Source organism: Pteronotus mesoamericanus, unplaced genomic scaffold (assembly GCF_021234165.1).
Source record: "Pteronotus mesoamericanus isolate MK-2021 breed Mesoamerican mustached bat unplaced genomic scaffold, CSHL_Meso_final contig_116, whole genome shotgun sequence".
Taxonomy (NCBI): domain Eukaryota; kingdom Metazoa; phylum Chordata; class Mammalia; order Chiroptera; family Mormoopidae; genus Pteronotus; species Pteronotus mesoamericanus.
The window spans coordinates 16108148-16130058 of record NW_026555027.1 but is presented as its reverse complement, the minus strand read 5'-3'; the positions used below and the strand labels follow the sequence as shown (position 1 = coordinate 16130058).

At 32.9% G+C, this 21911-nt stretch overlaps 1 protein-coding gene across 1 annotated transcript in view; it reads left to right on the top strand.

The window, feature by feature from the left end:
• NCAM2 (neural cell adhesion molecule 2) overlaps positions 1-21911 on the top strand; it is a 422854-nt gene that overhangs the window by 238325 nt on the left and 162618 nt on the right. Inside the window, exons 2-5 of the mRNA XM_054579597.1 lie at positions 8025-8099; positions 11666-11872; positions 13792-13935; positions 20130-20267. Coding sequence (XP_054435572.1) covers positions 8025-8099; positions 11666-11872; positions 13792-13935; positions 20130-20267 — 564 coding nt within the window. The remainder of the gene's footprint in view (positions 1-8024; positions 8100-11665; positions 11873-13791; positions 13936-20129; positions 20268-21911) is intronic.

Below are 21911 nucleotides of genomic sequence, written 5' to 3'. Positions count from 1 at the left end.
AGTGATAAGATATACACATATTTGATCTATACTTAATGTATAGCGGAAGAGATGGTAAGCAAATGGAAGCTGAAATTTGAAGGCTTGCAACGGGTCAGACTATACTGGGGCATTTTTTAGTGTATATGTGAAAGGCATGAATGAAGCAGGTAAGACCCTAGACACGGAGCATAAATAGCTGGGTTCCAATCTGGCTTCACTACATGTTGGAGGAGTGCCCTTTACCATATCTTGACACTATCCTTGACTCATTTTCTCATCTTTCAAATAGGAATGAGAGTAGAACCTATTGAATAGAATTGTTTAAGCATTAAAAGAGTCATTTTAGGCACACTGATTAAAACAGTGCCCAGCACATAGTAAATATTCTAGGTGTGTTTGCAGTAGAAGGAGGTATGTACAATTCTAAGAGAAGACAACAAAGGGATCACTTAAAAGCAAAGATATTTCAGGCATATGTGGAAGAAATGAAACCAATTAAGAGTAATGAGAATAGTGCGTAGAAGTTGTTTAAGTACAAGGAAAGAGACAGTTAAAGAACAAAGTAGTTGGCAATGCCTCATCCTTGATTAAACCTTAAAAAAGGATGAAAATTGTTATTGGATTTGAAAAATAGAAGGTTGTGGTCGACCTTTGGAACAATAACTTATGAGTTGATTGAAGAGACTAGAAGTAAACTGTAATAGAATAAATAATGAGTAGGGAACTAGAGAGTTCTTTCTCTTTTTTACCTTTTTCTCTCCCTTTCTTTTCCTTCCCTTCCTTCCTTCCTCTTTCTCTCTCTTTCTTTCTGAATATAATGTAATTAAAACAAGTAGGTTAGGCCATAGTAATCTGAGAGAGAAACAAAGAAAATGATTTTTCTTTTTATATTATTTGGTTATTACTTGTTTCATTTATTATTATTATTATTACTATTATTTAATTTTTAGAATTAATGACATTAGACAGCGTCTGTAGCCTGACCAGAAGGGGCCAGTACAAATATATACTGAGACATATATTTTCTTAACTTGGAATGGAAAATTGAAAAGCTTTAGTGCAAATCTAAAAAACATGGAAGTGGAGAGGAATTACACTAAAAAGTTTAACATTGTTTTCTTGATAAACTTAGGTGAAACAATTTATTAAAAATAATTTTGATAAAATATTCATAGACATCAGATTTTCTCATTTTTATGATAGAACATGTCTACCTTAAATGTTCCAAAAGTTCTGAATTTCCTTGAGCACCATAGTAATTTCCAAAACCTAAGAACCAACTTAGACTGTTGTGATACATGAACATGAAAATTTAATAATAAAAGGAGAATAGTTAAATAATGTACACATTTTTTCCAAAGAAGATGCAATTTTAGAATATTGTTTCAATGAAAAAAATGAGAACTTTTTTTCTCATTCATTTTGTATAATCAATTTCTAAGGACTTTCTATCAGTAAGACTCCGTGAGAGTTTATATAATTACTAAGTAAGTGCATTAGCTCTCTAACTACCTTGATGTGGAGGCCAAGGGGGGAAAACTGCTTGCTTTAAAAATCATATAAGCTGTCATACCAAGATAAATCAGGGCCTTACGTTGTCTCTGCATGTCTGTTGGAATTTTAAGTGAATACAATTCTACTCTGTGTCAGGCACTAGTAGACTAATTAAGGTGTCAGTTTTTAAATCTCTGCAAGTGATAAAGTGGCCGTTTTAAATGCCACTCTTAAATGTTGTATCAAATTGCAAAGGGCTCATGGTCTCCTGATAGAATTTAAAAATGCTAGTGGTTTCATTATATTTATATTCTTGTAAATTAAGGAAGTCCCTCTTGAATATCTGCTATTTGGTCTGCATGCTAACTTAAATTATAAATATTAATTCAATCTTTGTTATGATTGCAAATATCTTTGTTAAATGCTGCCTAGGTTCTATTTTGAAATAATTTTCACTGATGAAATAAATTACACTTTATATTTTCCCCTCTATTAAGTCCTCCTGAAATTCTTTTTCACATCAGTGACCCTTGTTTCACTGAAGTAAAGAGTCTTAACGACTTTGACATTTTTCTTTTTCCTGCAGTTCTAATTGATCACAGAGTGACTCTTATTTTGAATTTTTTTATTACATATACTCTTACCTTTCCATATGCTGTTCCACCAGCCATCCCAGGTACTCATTATTATGTGCCCTACAGTGCTTGTCCCCTTGATTCAATTGTTAAGTCATATATTCTGACTAACTTTACTAAATGTCAATTTTGTCATGTTAATTTCTATGTATAAATAGTTAATTTACACAAGTTTAAGTCCAGACATTTTAGCATGGCTTTTGAAATCCGCCAACATTTGTTTAAACTATTTATCCAGTGATAATATATTATGTGAGATATTATAAATGAGATAAGCTTCATCTGTATTGGTCTACTCGTTATTCTCTGATTGTTCCTTGAGCATTGTTGCCTCACTTGACCTAGGATGTCCTGTCTTTTTCTGTTATTTTATGACAATGTCTATCTCACCTTTAAAAAGAGAGTTTTATTTCTTTTCATAGAGCCTTCTTGATCATAAATCGCATAATGGCCATATTTGATACACATCATTTCGTTTTATCATATATCTTTCTTGGTATTGTCTTCCCAAATAAATTGTAAATCCCTAATGAAAACTATAGAAAACTGTATGGCTTATCATTTTTGGACACCATAACATTTTAAGAGTGATTTGAAAAATGCATATAATCAATAAATAGTGATTTTGATTTAAATTTTTAATTTCCCTAATTCTACTTCTGAAATTGATATAGCATGCATTTAAAAAAATAGTTCATAGAGGACATATATTTATTATGGCTCCATTTTTCAATGGATTTAAAACATTTTCTTACCTTTCATAAAAATCTCTTGTGAAGATTATGGCGTTCTGACTATCCAACCTCAACTCTAATACAAAAACACAATTTATTTTTTTAAAGATTTTATTTATTTATTTTTAAAGAAGGGAAGGGAAGGAGAAAGAGGGGGAAAAATATCAATGTGTGGTTCCCTCTCATGCACTTCCTACTGGGTACTTGGCTGGTAATCGAACCAGCAACCTTGTGGTTTGCAGGCCAGCACACAATCTGCTGAGCCACATCAGTCAGGGTAAAAAATATAATTTGTTGATTGATTTATAAAGAATGCCAACATTTAATCAATAATTTTCTTACATAAAATGAATCTATGTAACACTATACCCTTCACAGATTTTATCAAAGTCATGATTCTACTACATAAGAAGAGCAAAACATCAAAATCAGATTTTTCAACATCAATAATTCACACTGACATTATAATTTCAAACCCAAATTCTAAATTGAAATTTGAATTAGAAATGCCTAATATCACTTTTTCTAAGTCAACTAAAGGCCCCATATCAGTATCCACTTCTATTTCTTCAATCAAAACACCAGAAATGACAGAAAGATTAACTGGACAAGATATCAAATATATCACTTCTGTCCAGTTTTCTCTGAACAGAGCTTTTGGTTTTGAGAAATTATTATTTCTTTTTTTGCTGTGTTATTATTTTTATTATAATTATCATCATATAAAAACTGAAGCAGAAGATAGCATTTTAAACTATCTTCTTGAGGCATAAGAGCTCAAAATAAAGGACCAGACTTCCATACTTTTCAGAATTGTCTTATTAAAAGAAAGAAAGAAGAAATGAAAAAAAGAAGGAGGGAGGGATGCAAGAAGGAAGGGAAAGGATGGCACTTTTTTAAAGCATCCATTTGCATAAGCAGTTTGATAAGTGCCCAGGAGCTGAATACCACTGCAGACTATCTGCTGACGGAACTCTCCCGTAAAGCCTCCCAAATCATTTGCACCACAGGCAACAGGGGACACTCAGTGCATGCATTCCTGCCATCTCTGCCTCCCTACCCGATGAATTTGAAGAACTGCCACATCCTTTTTTGTTCTTTTTTTTAACCTTTTTTCTCCTGTTTTCTTTATTAACCTTTGTTTTGTTTTGGTATGATTTCATTTTTTATTTTATTTTTAAAAATATTCTATTTATTTATTTTTAGAAAGGAGGAGAGAGAGAAACATCAATGCGTAGTTCTCTCTTGCACGCCCCCTACTGGGCACCTGGCCCGCAACCCAAACATGTGCCCTGACTGGAAATTGAACCAACAACCGTTTGGTTCACAGGCCGGCACTCAATCCACTAAACCACGTCAGCCAGAGCTGATGTCATTTAAAATAAAATACTTATTGGGGTGACATTGATTTCAAAACCATGTAAGTTTCAAGCATACAACTCAATAAAATAATACATGCACATTTCATCATGTGTCCATCATCCCTAAAAATGTCTCCTTTTGTCCCCCTTTTCTCCCACCCCTTTGCCCACATCCACCTACCCTCCACCCCCTTTTCTCTGGTTATCATCACACTATTGTCTGTGTCTTTATGTTACACACACACACACACACACACACACACACACACACACAGGTTTATTGTTTCTTTCCTTAATCCCTTTAGCTTCTGACATTTCGGTCAAAGATGAGTCTGTTGGACAAGGCCAGGGATCAACAATGATAACAAGAAATTCTGGTTTTTAAACTAATAATTGAGACCTGACCTTAAATTTTAGTTCTCCAGGTTTGTTATAATATTCACATGTTTTACTGTATTTGTAGAGATCAATTGGAGAAACTGTAGCCTTTGGTAAATATATTAGACTAGGGAATTATGTATATTCTTTTTTTTTATTTTTAATTAATTTATTTACTTTTTAAATACATTTGTCTCTGCCTTTCCCCCCCTCTTTCCCTTGCCCCCTCCCACCTTCCCTCCCTCAGCTCTTCCCCTTTGGTTTTGTCCATGAGTCCTTGCTATATGTTCCTTGACTTTCCCCTTCCCTTCCCTTTCCCTGCCCCCACCATTCCCTCTTGTCTCTGTTGATTTCTTTTCCTTTCAGTGTTGCTGGTCATATTTTCCTTGCTTCTTTGCATTGTTGGTTAGGTTCCGCTTATAGGTGAGATCATATGGTATTTGTCTTTCGCCCCCTGGCTTATTTCGCTTAGCATGATGCTCTCCAGTTCCATCCATGCTGTTGCGAAGTTTAGTACTTCTTTTTTTCTTTCTTTATATAATTTTAATACCTAAAATAGAACAATGCCATTAAAATATCTATGAAAAATATGTTTATGGGTGAATTGATAGTTTGTACTAAATGTAAAAAATATCCAAGTATTTGAATATAAATTAACTGATTAAATGTAAGCTAAATTTATTTTCTTACAATGAACATAAGTTATTTATTATACCCATCAGCAAAACAGTATAAAATTGTTCAGAACTGCATTTGATTTTTAAAGTGCCTATGTCTTTTAAGTCCTGTCTTTTTTATAAACTTTTCCTTAGAAGCAAAACAAATAAACTGTAAAGGTCAAATATGGGAATTATTTATATAATAATTGGCAGACATTTCTCAGACTCTATGATACCCTTAAATTCAATTTAAGGCAATGAAGTCATTCTGACATTTTATATTATTAATATGGTCAATGTTCTGTATGTGGTGTACAGCATGCTCTGGATAGGTGTTTGTCATTATTTTCCAAAGTATTCCTATATTATCAGTTTAGGAGAAACAGAAGTGAGGCTGATGAGCCTTCCCTTGTAGGAAGTTATGTCTCAATAGGATAGAGAACTGAAAATAATTATCAACATATGTTTCATTTGTTTAGTGAAAATGCCTTTTGATCGAAAATATTTATTTGTTGAATCAATGGATGCAGCTTCCAAAGAATGTCTTGCAAAGTCATTGATATTTTAATTTTGCTTTGAAGATAGAATGTAGCCAGCCATCTGGAGACATGAGAAAGGGAGATGAAGGCAGAGGAAATAGTTTGAGCAAATGTACGGTTATGGGAAAGTGTGGTTGAGCCAGAGCAGAAGGGGTGGGAATAATCCATTGTTGTCTGTAGATGCAGAAGCATTGGGAAGGAGTAATTGGAAATAAACTGGGAAAGGTAAGTTTCTTTTAACGGAAATTTGTGTAATAATTATTTAAATAGCCAAAGCTAATCCACTTTGATTACTTTTGAGAAGGCAAGTAAAATTAAACAGTTTTAGAAACAAATTCCTTAACTTCTGTAATTTGTCTCTATGAACCCATTACACATAAAAAAGCTCATCTAGGTAGTCACTTCTCAAAATAAAAAGTCCTCTTCTGTGACTTTTCTTACTGGAGTGGACATTGTTTATAGTTTTTAAATACTCCCTTGTTTCTTGGTTCTATTAGTTTTCTTCCTTTTCTTTCTGACTTTTGTGATTTTCTTAATGAGTTTCCCACTGAAATACTAGGCTTACCTGAACACTTGAGCCACTATAGTGTACGCAGCACTGAGTATTAACGGATTGTGATTAAAAACAGGACCCATGACTAAGGGAAAGGAGAACGCCATGTAGCCCAGCCTAAGTTCCTAGACAGGTTTCCTGCAAAAGACTAAATTTATCAATCAATGATGAAGAATACTAGGAAACATATTTTAAAGAGCTTAAACATACTTGACAAGCCTTTCTTGGTGAACATTTCCTTCCTTCCTCATGTTTTTGATTTTACCTTTTATTTCTTGAAACATTTTCAATGTAGTTACATTATATTCTTAGTCTAATCCCATTTTTTGAAATTTCATGTTCCTACTTCTGTTGGTTGTTTCACGTGACTCATTTCACAATGCCTTAATTTGCTATCTATTTTATAATGTCAGAATGTGCATTTAGGTTAGAAATAGCTTCACTTATTAAAATCTTGGGCAGTCTGGGCTGATGATGTAGATCTTCTAAAAGACACTTACATTTGCTTCTGTCACTTAGTTGTGAACCGTACATGTGACACTGCTTTTTAGTTTAATTTTTCAGGTTGAGATTTCCCAAATTCTGTGTTTATAGTTAAAATCTAAAACATGCAATATGGCAGAACTGTGGCTAATCTATTTAAGGAGAAACATTTTGCCTCTACACAGGCCAGGAGAGATGACTGTCCTGGTCATTACCCTTTTGCCAGTGGACTGATTTATTCTGACCCTTCTTATAGTATGGATTAAATTTATTCTGGTCCAATGTTACTTGGTGTTCTATAGTACCCCCTTTTCTAGATAAGCTTGGACCGTATCTTTGTGTAACCTGTGCATCTTTCAGTTACTGGGATTCATAAATTCCCAGGGTCGATTTATATTCTAGTGTTTATATATATTTTTTCCGTTGTAGCTCAATTACTTTACTGAAAACTCAGGTATGCATTTCTGGAAAAAAATAAAAACGTGGGACAGGATTTTATGGGTGGTCACACTCTCTTGTCCATCATATTAGAGAGATGTCTTTTAATTTGTATTGAAACAATTTCAATTATCTTCTAAAAATTCTAGAATCTTCTTCTATTTTATTGTGAAATTGAGAACAAATTTATCGAACTCATCTATTGCAATGCCATTGTCTTGGCTGTTTCATTTAACTAACCTATCTTGTCAAAATCAACATCCATTCACTTTTCCCTATTCAATGATCCTTGTCTTCCCAGTGCATGTCTTCTTTCATGGAAATATTTTAGTAGGTAATAAAATGTAGTTAATCTATATTTTTATTGTTGTAATTACAGTGTAGAATTTGTTCTTTTAAGCAAGTTTTCAAATTTGAGGGAGAAGTTTTCTCTAGCTTTTGCCTAATCATGTAGCCCTTATAAACCTAGCATGTAAATATGGAATGAACAGCTCTTTGAGTATGAATTTGCTCATGTACTTGACAAATAAATTTCAAAATATTAGCTTAATTGAGTCATGCATTTGGTCTGGTTGTGAAGTGCATAATAAAATGTAACATTTTGTTGTTAGACAATATTTAACACAACTTTCATTTGTCTTTACAGGTAATATAAAATTGGGGGAAAATAATTGCTGCTTCAGTCATGTGGTTTATAGATCATGTAATAAAATCTTAAAATTCACATATAAAACCATAATTAATTGTCCCTTAAATATTTTTTTTCAGCTCTTCTTCAAGTGACAATTTCACTTAGCAAAGTAGAGCTTAGTGTGGGGGAATCTAAATTCTTCACATGTACAGGTATGTATTATAAATATTTTCAGGTAACTTGTTCTATGCCTTGATTATTTAATATAATATATTGGCAAATACAAGTGCAAAATTCAATTATCTAAAAATAAAATCTTATCGTAGATTTTATAATAATTAGAAAAGTATCAGTTACTAAATTTTGCATGTTGAACAATTTGGATTTTATTTCTGTTAATGTTATTAATTTTGACTGTCAAACTAGCTTATTTATTTTGAAAATAACTTATTATGCAGTATAATATATATACAATAACTTAAATCATTTCTAATGTTATACCTGTCTAAATGGTAACATTGGGATGAACATCAATATTATAACTAATCATTGTAAATATGTGATGAATAACTTAGTTATGGTACACTGCATTATAGTTACACCTGCTGAAAATTTTAGGACAAAGCAAATCAAATTTATCCTTATGAAAAAAGATTTAAAATTATAGATAATTATTTAATCAGGAAAAAATTACAAGATTTTTATGACTGTTAATCAAAAGTATCAGATATCATAATGTCTATGGGAAATTATATAGACATTTTTCAGTTTAATTATGCACATACTGAATTTTTTAGAAGGCATTTAAGTATTTAAACATCAAATTCTAATTCAATGTACTATAGAACCAAAAATGACCACATCGTCTTCTATTTAGCTTCATCATATTCATTTTATTCATAAAACCTTTATACTTAGTTTTAAAAATATTCACTTGTTTCTATTTCTGTTTATATTTAAACAATTCAAATCTGGAATTAAATAGACATTTCTGACAAATACATTGTAAAAGTTGTCTTGAAAATGGCATGGCTTATTTATAATTATTAAAATTATTAAAAGTAGAAACAATTACAATAACATAAATCACATTCTTAGTAAACATACTCTATATTATAGTATACTATAACTTTATACACCACATATTATATTATTTTATATTATATTTTATATTAATCACATCTTATGAAAAACTAATAGAAGCCAGGATTCTTTATGTATTTGCCTTCTTAAAGATCTGAATTGACGTGTGTTGATACATATTTTTATACATTGCCAAGTGGAATAACAGAGAACAGGAAGAGGTTAGTTAAATATTATTTATTTTGTCAGCAGAGCTTTCGCATAAAAATATAAGTCACTGTTTCTAAATTTCACCTGTATTTTATATATACTAATGCACAATTGTATCACATAATCACAGAATAGTGGAATAGTTTTATTATTAAGCTATTAATAATAATATAACGATAGGCTGTATTCATATATGCTAAGTGAAATAAGCCAGGCGGTGAAAAACAAATACCATATCATCTCACCTATAAGTAGACTCTATTCAACAAAATAGACTAATGAACAAAATAAACCACAGGCATGGAAACATGGAGCAGACTGAAAAGTGACCAGAGGGGATGGGGAAGGGGAACAATGGCGGAAAGAAGGAGAAGGGACTAAACAAAGAATATGTATGAATGACCCATGGAGACGGACAGCAAGAGTGGGAATTGACTGTGGGAGAAGGGGGTGGGGTGGGATGGGTGGAGGAGGGCAAAGGGGCAAAAATTGAGACAACTGTAATAGAATAAACATGATGTAAAAATTAAAAAAATAAAGATAAAATAAATTTTGAAAATAAAATTAAATAGTATTTTTCTTGAATTTACCTATTATAAGTTATATAGTGTGATTTCCTCTGTATCTTTCCCATAGTCAAATTAAGTTATAATTTAAAACTATGAATTAATATCATTCAGTGGTACTGAGTTTTGTTCTTAATAAGACAAAATCATTAAATTTTTATTTTTCTATAAATGTATAATTGAGAGCTATACTATTATTGTGGAAGTGTCCTTATTTATGGTAAATGTAGAAGTCAAGCAAGAATGTAAAATATAGATGTTGGAAAGCAGTATAAGTCAGAAAGCTTGCATCCATTTTTTTCTACTGAAATAGTGACTATGTCTACATGACTCTAAAGTTTCCTTGCACCCTCAGCCACAGACCTAAAACACAATAAATAAATATATCTTAAATTTAAGGTAGTCGATCTTCAGAGAACTAAGTAAGAGCATGTCATGTGTAGCAAAGTAATTTTATACTGTTTTCAAAAAAATAAAAAGTTCCGTTGTATTGATTAATTTCTTCAATAGGCTACTCATGAATAAAATAACATGAAAAGATTTATTGAAAATTATTATTTATTAGAGATGCCAAAAAAGGCCACTCTATGAAAATCCAAAATAAACTCTTCATAGTAAACAAATTTTATATTATGCTATTAAAAGTAAAAATACACAAAATATTTCACATAATATTACATATATTTTACTGTATAAAATGAGACTTTTGTATTGTTCAAATTTAAACTAATGCTCACTTACATTATTCTCTGGTGACTTCTCTATGGAGGGGGGTTTAAAACAATACCTCCCCTAAATGAATTATCCTTTAACCACCATGGTATTATGGATCTGTTTAGAAAAACAGAAAATAACATAACTGAGATCCATTTAAAATTTAAACCTTCCTTCATACTGTGCTAGAGCATGTCTAATTTGATGTAGAAAGGATACTAACGTGTTTCTAAAATGATTTGTTGGAAAAAAAAATAAGAAAGAACAATTTTTTTCAAAGAGGTCCTGCAGATGTTAGCACACTTCATGCATTTCCCCCTGTTACTTTTGAGTTAGTGGCATATGTTGCTTCCACAAACTCCCTCTCAAATAATTTGGTGAAATACATCCTTTCAGGGACTAAAAGAAAACACAGGAAGTTTCAGCTTTTACAAAGACCATAATAACCTAGATTCTGAACTGGAAAACTTAAATATATGTTTACCCTGTAATGATTTGGTTGTAATCGCCTAGCAGTATGTGTCATTTCAATGTATTCTAATTATCATATGACTAGTTAAGAGTTTTAGATTAAATTAATGAAAAGTACTGATGTCAATTGGGAAAAGAGATTAGGGCCTCATCTTAAAAATAGTCATCAGCTTTGTCTGTACAAATACAACTTGGAATATTAATTCAAAATTTGCTACTATGAAAGCCAAAGTTTGTTTTCTATAAGATTTACATTTTTATGAGCTCTGCTTTATCAAGGGGAAAAGTTCTAACTCCTGACCCTCACAAAGAGAACTAAATAGGTGAGATCATGTTAGAAGTCGTATTTTTATTCACATATACCAATCAACTATAATTTATGGATGATTCAATGGCCAAGGCAGCTTCATAATTCAGTGTAGTAATACTCCATAGTTTACTATGGTCAAGATTCAACTGTCATAGCTTAAATATCATATTGGATGTTTCCTATGGAACTTTTGGGTTTTACTTACTCAAATGGGATTGAATCCTCAATTTTGAATAAATAAGATGACCATGTGTTCTAACATTTTTGTTTAATTTCAATTTTGTAACATTTGCATATTTCTAGTCTTTTCCTATTTACCTTTTTTCTCAAATGTTAAATATTGTTACATAATAAGTAAATGCTAAATTGAAAACAAGCGCTTAAAACATGTTTTCAACCATTTCTTTCCCATGACTGTTTTTAGCAATTGGTGAGCCTGAGAGTATAGACTGGTATAATCCTCAAGGAGAGAAGATAATTTCAACACAGAGAGTAGTGGTACAAAAGGAGAGTGTCAGGTCAAGATTAACCATCTACAATGCAAATATAGAAGATGCAGGGATATATCGTTGTCAAGCAACAGACGCCAAAGGACAGACGCAAGAAGCTACGGTTGTTTTGGAAATTTACCGTAAGTCATGTATTTACTAGTTGATTTAAATTTTAGTTATGTAAAAAAAAAAACAACAACAAAATAAAATGTGTTTAATAAAAACTAACACTCATTCAGAACTATGCACTAGGTGATGGTCTAAGACCTTTACAGATGGCAACTCATATCAATTTTGCCACATTTCATCCCTAAAGTAGAATGACATAGAATAGTTGATAATAAACATATAGATGGAGCCAATTATGTTGATTAAATTATGTAGATAGAAATGTTTTAATTTTCTCAGGCCATTAAAAGTCTGCTGGGTAAATAGAAAACAATGGGTCATTTAGTGACATGAAATATATGGAATATTTTTCACTCTAAAATAAAAGACTGTGATTAGAACACATGAAATCACTTATATGATAACAGTGACCAGTCTAGAATGACAATTGGGGAAGGGTTAGTGAACAGGAGCAAACAGAGGAAAGCTTGGAAACTTACCTAGTGGAGAATGATATCTAGCCAGATTTTTCATCACTAAGCCTTTCGTTAACAAACACTTCCACACTTACATTTCATTTTATGATTTGAGATCCTTGGATTTCTACAGCTCTTTCCCCTTCTCACATTTAAGAATCATTACCTTATTGAAGAGCACCGTTGACTGTCCAAGTTTGAAACTGGGCTATATCAGTTCATTTTGTGGGTTAAGCAATTGCCTAACTTACCTATCTTTAGTTTCTTCATCTATAAAATGGGTATAATAATACTACCTACCTCATACTTAGAGTTTTTTTTTTTGAGGACTACATTAATTAATATTGCACAAAGTGTGTAGAACAATGCCTTACAATTAATATATAGTGGGTAGCAGTGAAAAAGTATAAAAGTTTTGTAATACCAGCTTATAAGACATTCTTTATAATGTTCTTTTAATTCTAGAAAGGGAATTTTTTAAAAAGCCAAGGCGTTCCCCAAGAATGGCTTCCTCTTTGATGACCAGGGGAATCGGTTGGCATCCTATGCCCTCATTTTCTTGATTCTACCTTTACCCTCTTTAGTTCCTAAGCTCCTCAAGGAAAGATACTTTCCCTTTTTATGTTACCCTCTACTGAAGCTATTTCACTAATAGCAAAAATTATATCAAAACAGTTATTTCCTATTTGGAAAGCTTTGTCTTACTTTAAATAATGCATAGGGAGATACCTGATGTTTTATTTGTAAAGGTAAAGAAACATTTTTTTCATGGCAAGAACCATGAGTTACTTTTGTGAACATTCTCATCAAGCATACATATCCTGTTCATTCATTAATTGTACATATTTATTGGGTATCTACATCAGGTGTCTACTACATGGAAGACAATATTCTAAGCTCTAGAAACTCAATAATGACTAAAACAGTAACTGGCACTAGCCACTTGGTGCTGATATTTTAGTGAGTAGAGACAAACAATAAGCTTTGAAAATGCATAGATACTAGATATCCATGCTATAGAATTCTATAGTAAAGAAATAAAGTGGAATGGAGAGACAGGGAGAGTTGAAGGAAGAAGGGAGATGACTATTTTGTCTGTGGAGGGTGGAGAAATATGAAGGAATTTAAGGAGTGCAGATGCTGAGGTTTGAGAACAAACCTGGACTGTTGAAGGAATTGCAAAGATGGCAGTTTGCTTGGAGCGCTGGGAGAGGGAGGGTAAATTGAGATCAAAATTGTGGGGGTCAGATTTTTGTTCATACAGGACCTAAGGTGGGATTGTAAGGACTTCAGTTTTTCTTCTCAGTGATGTGGGAAGTTACCAAGTAGATGAATGATAATATTTGGTTTAAGGTTTCAAATAATCTAGACTTAACTATTTTATTGTAGCATCAATCAACACAGATTCTGGAACTGGTTATTAAGAGAAATAAACAATAACAATATTTGTGACTTGTTTTACTTTCCTGATACAGAAAAACTCACGTTCAGAGAAGTGGTATCACCTCAAGAATTCAAACAAGGAGAGGATGCAGAAGTGGTTTGCCGAGTTAGCAGCTCACCTGCACCTGTCGTCAGCTGGTTGTACCATAATGAGGAAGTCACCGCTATTGCCGACAGTTAGTATTTTGGTAACTCCCTAAATTATATATGTTCTAATAATGTTGCAATATTTTTAATGACTGAATCTATCTGACCACATATAGAAATTGGAAGTTTTGACCCTAAGCGTAGATCGGCTATTTTGAGAACCTCAAAGGTGTCAATTAGGACTTGGCAAACTATGGACCTCGGGCAACATTCAGCGCCTTGCTGTTTTTATGATGTGTTATTGAAAACAGACAAGCCCAGTTGTTACACATTGTAACAGTTGTATATGACTGTTTGGTGGGGGGGCAGCATTAAGCAGCTGTGACACAGATGGTTTGGCCTACAAAGTTTACGATAGTTATCATCTGGGGATTTACAGAAAAAGGTTGCTGGCCCCTGCTCTATGCAAGAAAAAAATTACAAACACTACAAGGATACTAAGTAAATGAAGCAATTAATTCTGATGCATTCAAATTCTACATATTATCATTCATACATGATTCTGTGAGCTCACTATATATAAATGTAAAGTAATATCTGTATGAATTCTGTTTATTATTCTGGCAATATTCTTTCAAAGACACCTACATGTTCTAAATATTAGAGTAAGATGCATATGGATAATAGGAAGAAAAGTACATTCATTCAAACTGTCTTTAAGATTTTGATTCTAACTGAGCTAAAGATCCAGAATAATATGACATCTGATATTGAAAGCATAATTTGCTTACATTATGCTACTTTACCATTGTGCATTGGGAGCATTTTCTATTTAGAATATTTTTCAATGCACCTGCATTTCAGAGAGTTACAAAATAATTGAATCTTATAAAATACTTTTCATCTTGGATGATTCCATTTTGTGTCTCCAAGAGATGAAACTTTTACAGCATAAAGGAGATAAAGCAGATACCTATTTTTAAATATTAACGGAGTATATCATAATTATATTTATTAGTCATTTCTTAAAAATTTGATAAGTTTTGGACTTGATATTTTCAAAGCTTGTCAGTTATTAACTAATACTCTACTATTATAATAAGTTAGTGAAAAATAATACTTTATTTCCTCTTATTTTATTTTAGGATAATTGCTTTAGATTTTATTAACAAATTGCATGAATAAACCATGCAATGTATTTCAGCCTTTACCTCTCAATAATAAAGAAAAGGCAGTCCTTTTATGGTAGTTAAATGACAGTGTCTAAACATTCTCAGATTGCCTGACTGTGGACGTTGACTCTACATTTGGTTCATTGTAAACCTTAATTGTAACAAGGATTGGAAATAAGTTATAGTTTTTAAAAGATGAATAGAACAAAGCCACAAAGAAAGATCGACAGTAGATGCAGCGGTGATGGAGTGGTGATGCCCCTGGCTCCAGCTTACACATTTTTCCCTAGCGTCTGAGGGGAATGATGTGGCACAGAATTCCACTTGGGCTCCACTGTTTTCTTTGGCCCTGAACTTAGAACAGCTCTTTTAACTGCTCTGTACCTAATTCAGAGTCTTCATTTGTAAACCATGGGCTATTACATCTATTTTTTTAAATGGCTGTGAGTGTTAAATAAGACATTGGACATATAATAAATATTTATTAAATTAAAGAATAAAATACTTGTCAATACATCAGTTTCTCAATGGTTGGCATTTTTTTTCTCATTTCATCTCAATGAGATTTTAAATCCAGTTTTACAAAAATTATATGTATTCAGATTATATCTCAAATAAAAAAATCTAATGTGGGAGAAGTGGTTAGACTAGATTTAAACATGAAATGTAACACCAAGTTTCATGGCAAGCAAAAAAAGAAAGCAAGAAAAAGGATGCAATTTTTTCTTTAAGCTATAAAGGACATAGATGAATTGTGAGAAAAGACGTACTTTCCTAGCTTTTAATATTGGAGGAACTTGCCACATAGTTCATTCTTCAACAATTTGTATGTTTATAATGGGTTTACAAAAAGTAATATTCTCCATCTGATTATACTTCACATGGTCCTTTTATTAAAGCTAGTGAAATAATATTAGACTCATATCTATGAAAGAAACATGTGTGGGGATTTAGAAAAATGTAATGTGCCCAGGTACCTATCTGAATCCATAGTGTGGTACAGGAGTAAAGCTTAGAGGCTCCAGATGAAACAATGAAGGCTTGGGCATGTGCATCTTATTAGCCATGCTTTCGGTAGCAGGTGTGTGGCAGATATTCACAGGTAAAATTCCAACAGAATATTTGAAGTGGCATTTTTCCATGTTTGTTGAGAGGAGATGTATATGCTAAAAATGCCAAACATTTAGAGAATAAAGGTGACATTTTGTTATAAAAGTTTAATATCCTGATATTTAGTGTCTCCCAATGAGGTAGAGGAATTAGATTATCTTGTTTAAGATTTTAAAGGATCTAGATTTAACCATTATTTTATTATAGTGTCAACCAACACAGAATCTGGAATATGTTATTGAAGGAAATCAATGATAATACTTTTATGCTTTGTTTTACTTTCTTGATACAGGGAAAAAACAAAAACCACTTATTGTGGATGCCCATTCACACTCAGCCAGTTTGAAAGTTATCTCTGAAACTTCGGAAATGCTTTGATCATTGTGTAACAGAATATGCTTTCTACATCATAAACTACAGATAAAATCCTATTTTTCAATAAAACTTTTATGTAATCCACTTCCAGTATTAGATTCATTCAACAGTTACTGAATACCTAATATATGCTACGTAGTATACTAGATGGTGACTATTCATGGTTAACAAGGTAAACGAGTTCACTGCCTTCAAAATACTAATTGGTGGAAAATGTGCACATAAATCAGTGCAAATAAGCAATGCTGATGCTCATGATAAGGAAAGTGCAGTGATAGAGGATGATAAGGGGGAAAAAGACAAACTAGTGAAAGCCGAGAAGGGTTCCCAGATGCCTATTGAAGAGGAAGTAGCCAAGTAGAGTGGTGCAGGGAACACCCTGTACAGGGGCCCAGAAGTGGAAGACAGTATAAGTGGCACTTTCAAAAACCAGAATAAATTCATTATAACCGGAATGTATGGAGAAGTATAACTGGGATACCTACACTAATAAAGATAAGGTATTATTAATGAAGGACTAATAAGAAAGGACGTTGGAAAGGAAGGTTGTGCCAAATCAACACAGCCTTGATATCTTGGCCAAGGGATTTGTAATTTGTCCAAATGGGACATAACTGAAGGGTTTTAATCAAGGCAGTGAGATGACCTGGCATATATTTGAGAAGATCATTAGTGCTTCATTGAGGAAAATGAATTGGATGGTAGTCAAGGCAAAACTCCAGGTGCTGAGAACAAGTGAAGCCCTAAGTGAAATAACTGCTGAGAGAGGAGATTGAGATGAAGTACTGATGAAGGGAGGTGTGGTGGGATATGGGCTTTAATTGGACATGCGGGCTGAGGGACATGGAGGCGCTGAGGTGGACTTAAATTGTACTTGGGCAAAGTTCCATGATTTATAATATTTACCTTGTGCAATTAGTTCAATGTAAAGACGTGTGACGACAGAGCTGGCGAGTGTCATATGATAAACTTCAGGTGGAGACAGCTAAATTTTAAACACGCTGAGATTGAAGTACTGACAACCCTGCTCAGTAGGTGCATCGGATAGAATGTTAAACAGTTCTGGAACTCGCATAGGGATCTGATCTGAAGAAAAATGGAGTCTCAATATCACATGGTAATTGAAGCCATGTGAGTAGATGAGAGATGAGACATACCAGCAATGGCTGTGGCATGAACGAAGAGAGGACTAGGTAAAAAATCTGCATAAAGTGCAATTGATGCCTTATTGGGTATTATATTATTTCATTTACTTTTCTTACAGTAATAATGCATATTTGTGTCTCTGTATAATTGAGAAAAACAGGTAATTTCTAACAGCTTAATGCTTCTAATATCCATAGTTAATGTGTGATTGATTGAAGCAATGTTTTTTTCAAATATTTCTGCAAACATATTCATGATCTATTTTGGTTTGAAACCTTGGTAACATCACTGCATAGACTTTACACACATATTTAGAATTTGATATGCAATTTTCATGTAGTTTGTTTTCTGCTTGGAAAACTATATATATATAATTAAACACACAATGCTATGCATTCAGGTTTAGAAGGTAATTACTGGTTTCCTAATGTTCCAAGTTTTATCTCAGACATTATGTATTTAAAAAAAGGCCATTTGAAATAAAATTCCCCATTTGGAGAGACACTGATTTATGTCCATCAAAATATAGATTATGTAAACTCTAATCCATTTTTCTTTCTCAGTATATATCAAACATTGCCTTCCTCATTAAAATAATGATTCCTTTGACAATTTTCTTAAACTATAATCATCAAAGAACATTACAATTAAGGATGGTTTATAGTTTAATAAGTCAGAAGATATAATATATATAGTATTGCAGAGATCTAGATATGATTAGGTGCCTCTCTAAATTTCAATTTTTTAAAAAATTTATAATTGCTTCTCATCCTATATCTAGCCACATGCTTGAATCAAGGATCTTTTAATTGACTTTGAAACATTGTGAATTTTTAGGAGTTCGGAGTTACTCCAGGACTTACTGTGAGTTATAGTTTAACATTTCTTACAGATTGCCTTTCTTTCACTGTGATATTTCTTTTGGTGAAAATTTTACTAGAGGAAAGCGTCAACATAAACCTTTTTCTGTCTTCGTAGTGTTAGCCTAACGAAGAGATAATATTATGCTTAACTTTGTACATTCTGGCCTGAAAATCTTGTGTCTGTAGCTTTAAAAGTCATACTTTTTTCCTCTGAGGGAACCTCTAAATCAACACATTCCAATCTCTATTGATTATCTCTTGCTTACCTGTTTCAGTGGCCTCCTCTAGTCTGATCACTGCCCTATTTGCAATTCTATCCCAAACTTTTCTCCTTTCACTAAGGATTTGCTATGACGAATGAACCCCAATTCCGACTGAATTCTCAATTGCCTAATGTCATAGCTCTTTATTTCTCACTCATGCAAAGTCCAAGTGACAGCAGGGGTACATCCAGAGATGCATCTATTCAGCAACCCAGGGCTGAGGGACGCTGTCCCTTTTTCTCATGTGGCTTTCAAGTTTGCCCTAATTTTTTCATCAATCCAGCAGGTAGGGGAAGAACAGTCACCATTGGAACAGTTCCAAAAAGTAACCTTTCACCGTATAACAAGATATATCCCAGAGATGTGCATCCTAAAATAATGGCATTTCTGCTTTACCAAAAGGCTCCTGGTGTTGGGATATGTCTCTTTTATCCACCAAAGTATTTCAAATATAGTACCAAGAAATGGATGGTCTTCAATTATATCTATGCATGCATTAACTAATGAAATTCAGGTTCTTGCTCTTACAACATGTTTTAAAATAGGACTAGATGTCATAACATTCTTTATTTGATAAGAAGGGAGAAAGTCTTAACACTGCAACAAAATTGTGATAATTAAAAACTGAAGCCAGATATTATGGAAAATACTGTCAGGCTGAGATGCTGCTTAGGATAGCCTGGTTATTTTAAGCAATAAGTTAATGCATGCTTTGTAACAGCTTATTTTTGTATGAATGCATGTGCACACACATGCACATAAAAGTCAACCTTGAAATAATATTAATGAAGTCTAATTTATTCATTTCCAAAGTGGATTATCTTGCATTTAAAAACTCTTTCAAATAAATTAGGGATATGACCATTTTATATGTCTGCTATGTGACTTGAATATTATTATATCATTTAGCTGCCTCCTCAGGGTATGCAAAATTATTACTTTAATTATTGTGAGAGGAAAGATATTCAATCAATTTTCTAACCATTTTCTATATCCCATTTGCTACATACAATGTTTGCAGTCAAAATGTTTTCATGTTTGCAATATCTAATCTCCCCACATTGTTTTTTCTGTATCATTTCTGCATTGAAAGTACCAAGAGAAAAATAATAACCTAACCATTTTATGTGGAAATAAAATCTTGAATGTATTCTAGAGAAAAGGTGTAACAAGTGTGGAGTGGAAGAATCGAAGTCACAAAATTACATTTTACTTTCAAATTTGAATTTGTTTGTTGATGAAACGTTTGAGAGTGTCAGACAAGTGCCATATTTTTAACTCTTAGCAATTTAGAGCACACTGGACTCTGTTTTCAATTACTGATACCATTTCCTCCCCTTTGCTTACTTTCCAGATCGATTTGCTATGTTAGCCAACAATAATCTGCAGATTCTCAACATCAATAAAAGTGATGAAGGTATATACAGATGTGAAGGAAGAGTGGAAGCCAGGGGGGAAATTGACTTCCGTGATATCATCGTTATTGTTAATGGTAAGCAGAGAATAATTTGTGCATATTTTATTGCTTTGTTTTAACCATATGTTTATTTAAAAGGCAGCCATGTAAACTCAGCGCTCAAGAATTCTCTAATAAATTTCTTCTATGCCTTGAGGAAATTTCCCCACCTCTATGACAGCATCTGGTATGTTGAATTATAAACTCAAGTTCAGGATCCATGGCTTTAACATTGTCATGCCGTTTTTCAAAAGGCCTATTAGGGAATAGTTGCCTTTGTTGTCTTTGTAGTTGTTGAAAGGATTCCCAATGAAACATTGTAAAACATTATACTTTATTTTACTTTGATATTACATGAAATACTCATTGCTCTTTCTTAAACTAATCTACTTGCCAGTATTTGCAGGTTTTCTCAAATTTAATAATTGAATCTGTAAGTTTACCCTTTCAAGCTTTAATGGATGTCAGTAAAGAAGTTTCTGGCATCATGAGGGGCTCCCTTTCATCCAAACGTGGTTTCTCCTGCTTTCATTAATGTATCATTCTCTGAGACCATCAGATATAAACATTATCCTACTTGTCTCCATTTTAGCAATCTAATCTGTTATCAACAAATGACCATTGCATTTCTCTCACATATCAAATACACTCTGTGTCTGTCATCATGTGCTCCCTAACAGCCTTCCCCTTTCCCATTCCTTTTTCCTTAAATTGATACAAGTTATTTTCTCTACTCTCAATCTCACAATTTCAACTTCTCCATCACACCTTTCAACCCTTAAAAGTTTCAGTGTTTCCCATTATCTTCAAGACAAAATCAAAACCACTTTTCTTGGCATAGGAAGCTTTTAATGGTCCAGTCCCTTCTCCCCAACCACTTAGCCACGAGCAACCTATGTTCAGCCATATGGCAATATTAATAGTGACACAACATAAATGTGCTTTTTTTTCTTCTGCTTTAAAATACCAAGGAATAAACTATAATCACAGGATTCTATAATCATTATATAATGTTCTTTTTAGAATAGACAAAAGGTGGAATTAAAGAGTAAGCTACTTCCTGTGAGTTAAGGAAGAGACCAGGAAAATGGCATGTGTTTATTTCCATGCCTTACACCTTTCCTGCCATGAGTTCTCTCTCCAGCTCCTGGAAGAAACTGGAGAACGCTAGGAATAGTGTATGGATCTAAGAGTTACTTGGTCTGTCCTTTTCTGGAACACAGGTAGTTTAACCACAATACAATGTTCAAAGGGAAAGAAAATAGTAAATCACTGCTATTTTTCTCTCCTTCTCTATAATTAAATGGGGTTTGTGAATAATGTAATGAACTAGTCCACATGGGATTGGACATGGAATCGAGGCAGGTTGGCAAACGCTGCGCAAGCTCATGGGAGAAACCTACGTGCCAGGACCTAAGAAGAGGCCGTGCATCTTGGAGCCTTTTTTAAGCATACAGTCTGCTAAGACTGTTTATTTATTAACAGTACCACAGCCAGCAATAGTTATGACCTTAAATATAACAGGAAGATTTTGCTGCCTGAAAGATAGGTTTAAATGTGGAGTTGTATATCTGTATCTATATCTGTAAGTATCTCTAATTTCTTTCTCTTTTTGTTATACATAAAAATAAAACAAAGCTAATTTACAGTAGCTATACAGCTTTTTTTATTATTGTCTTA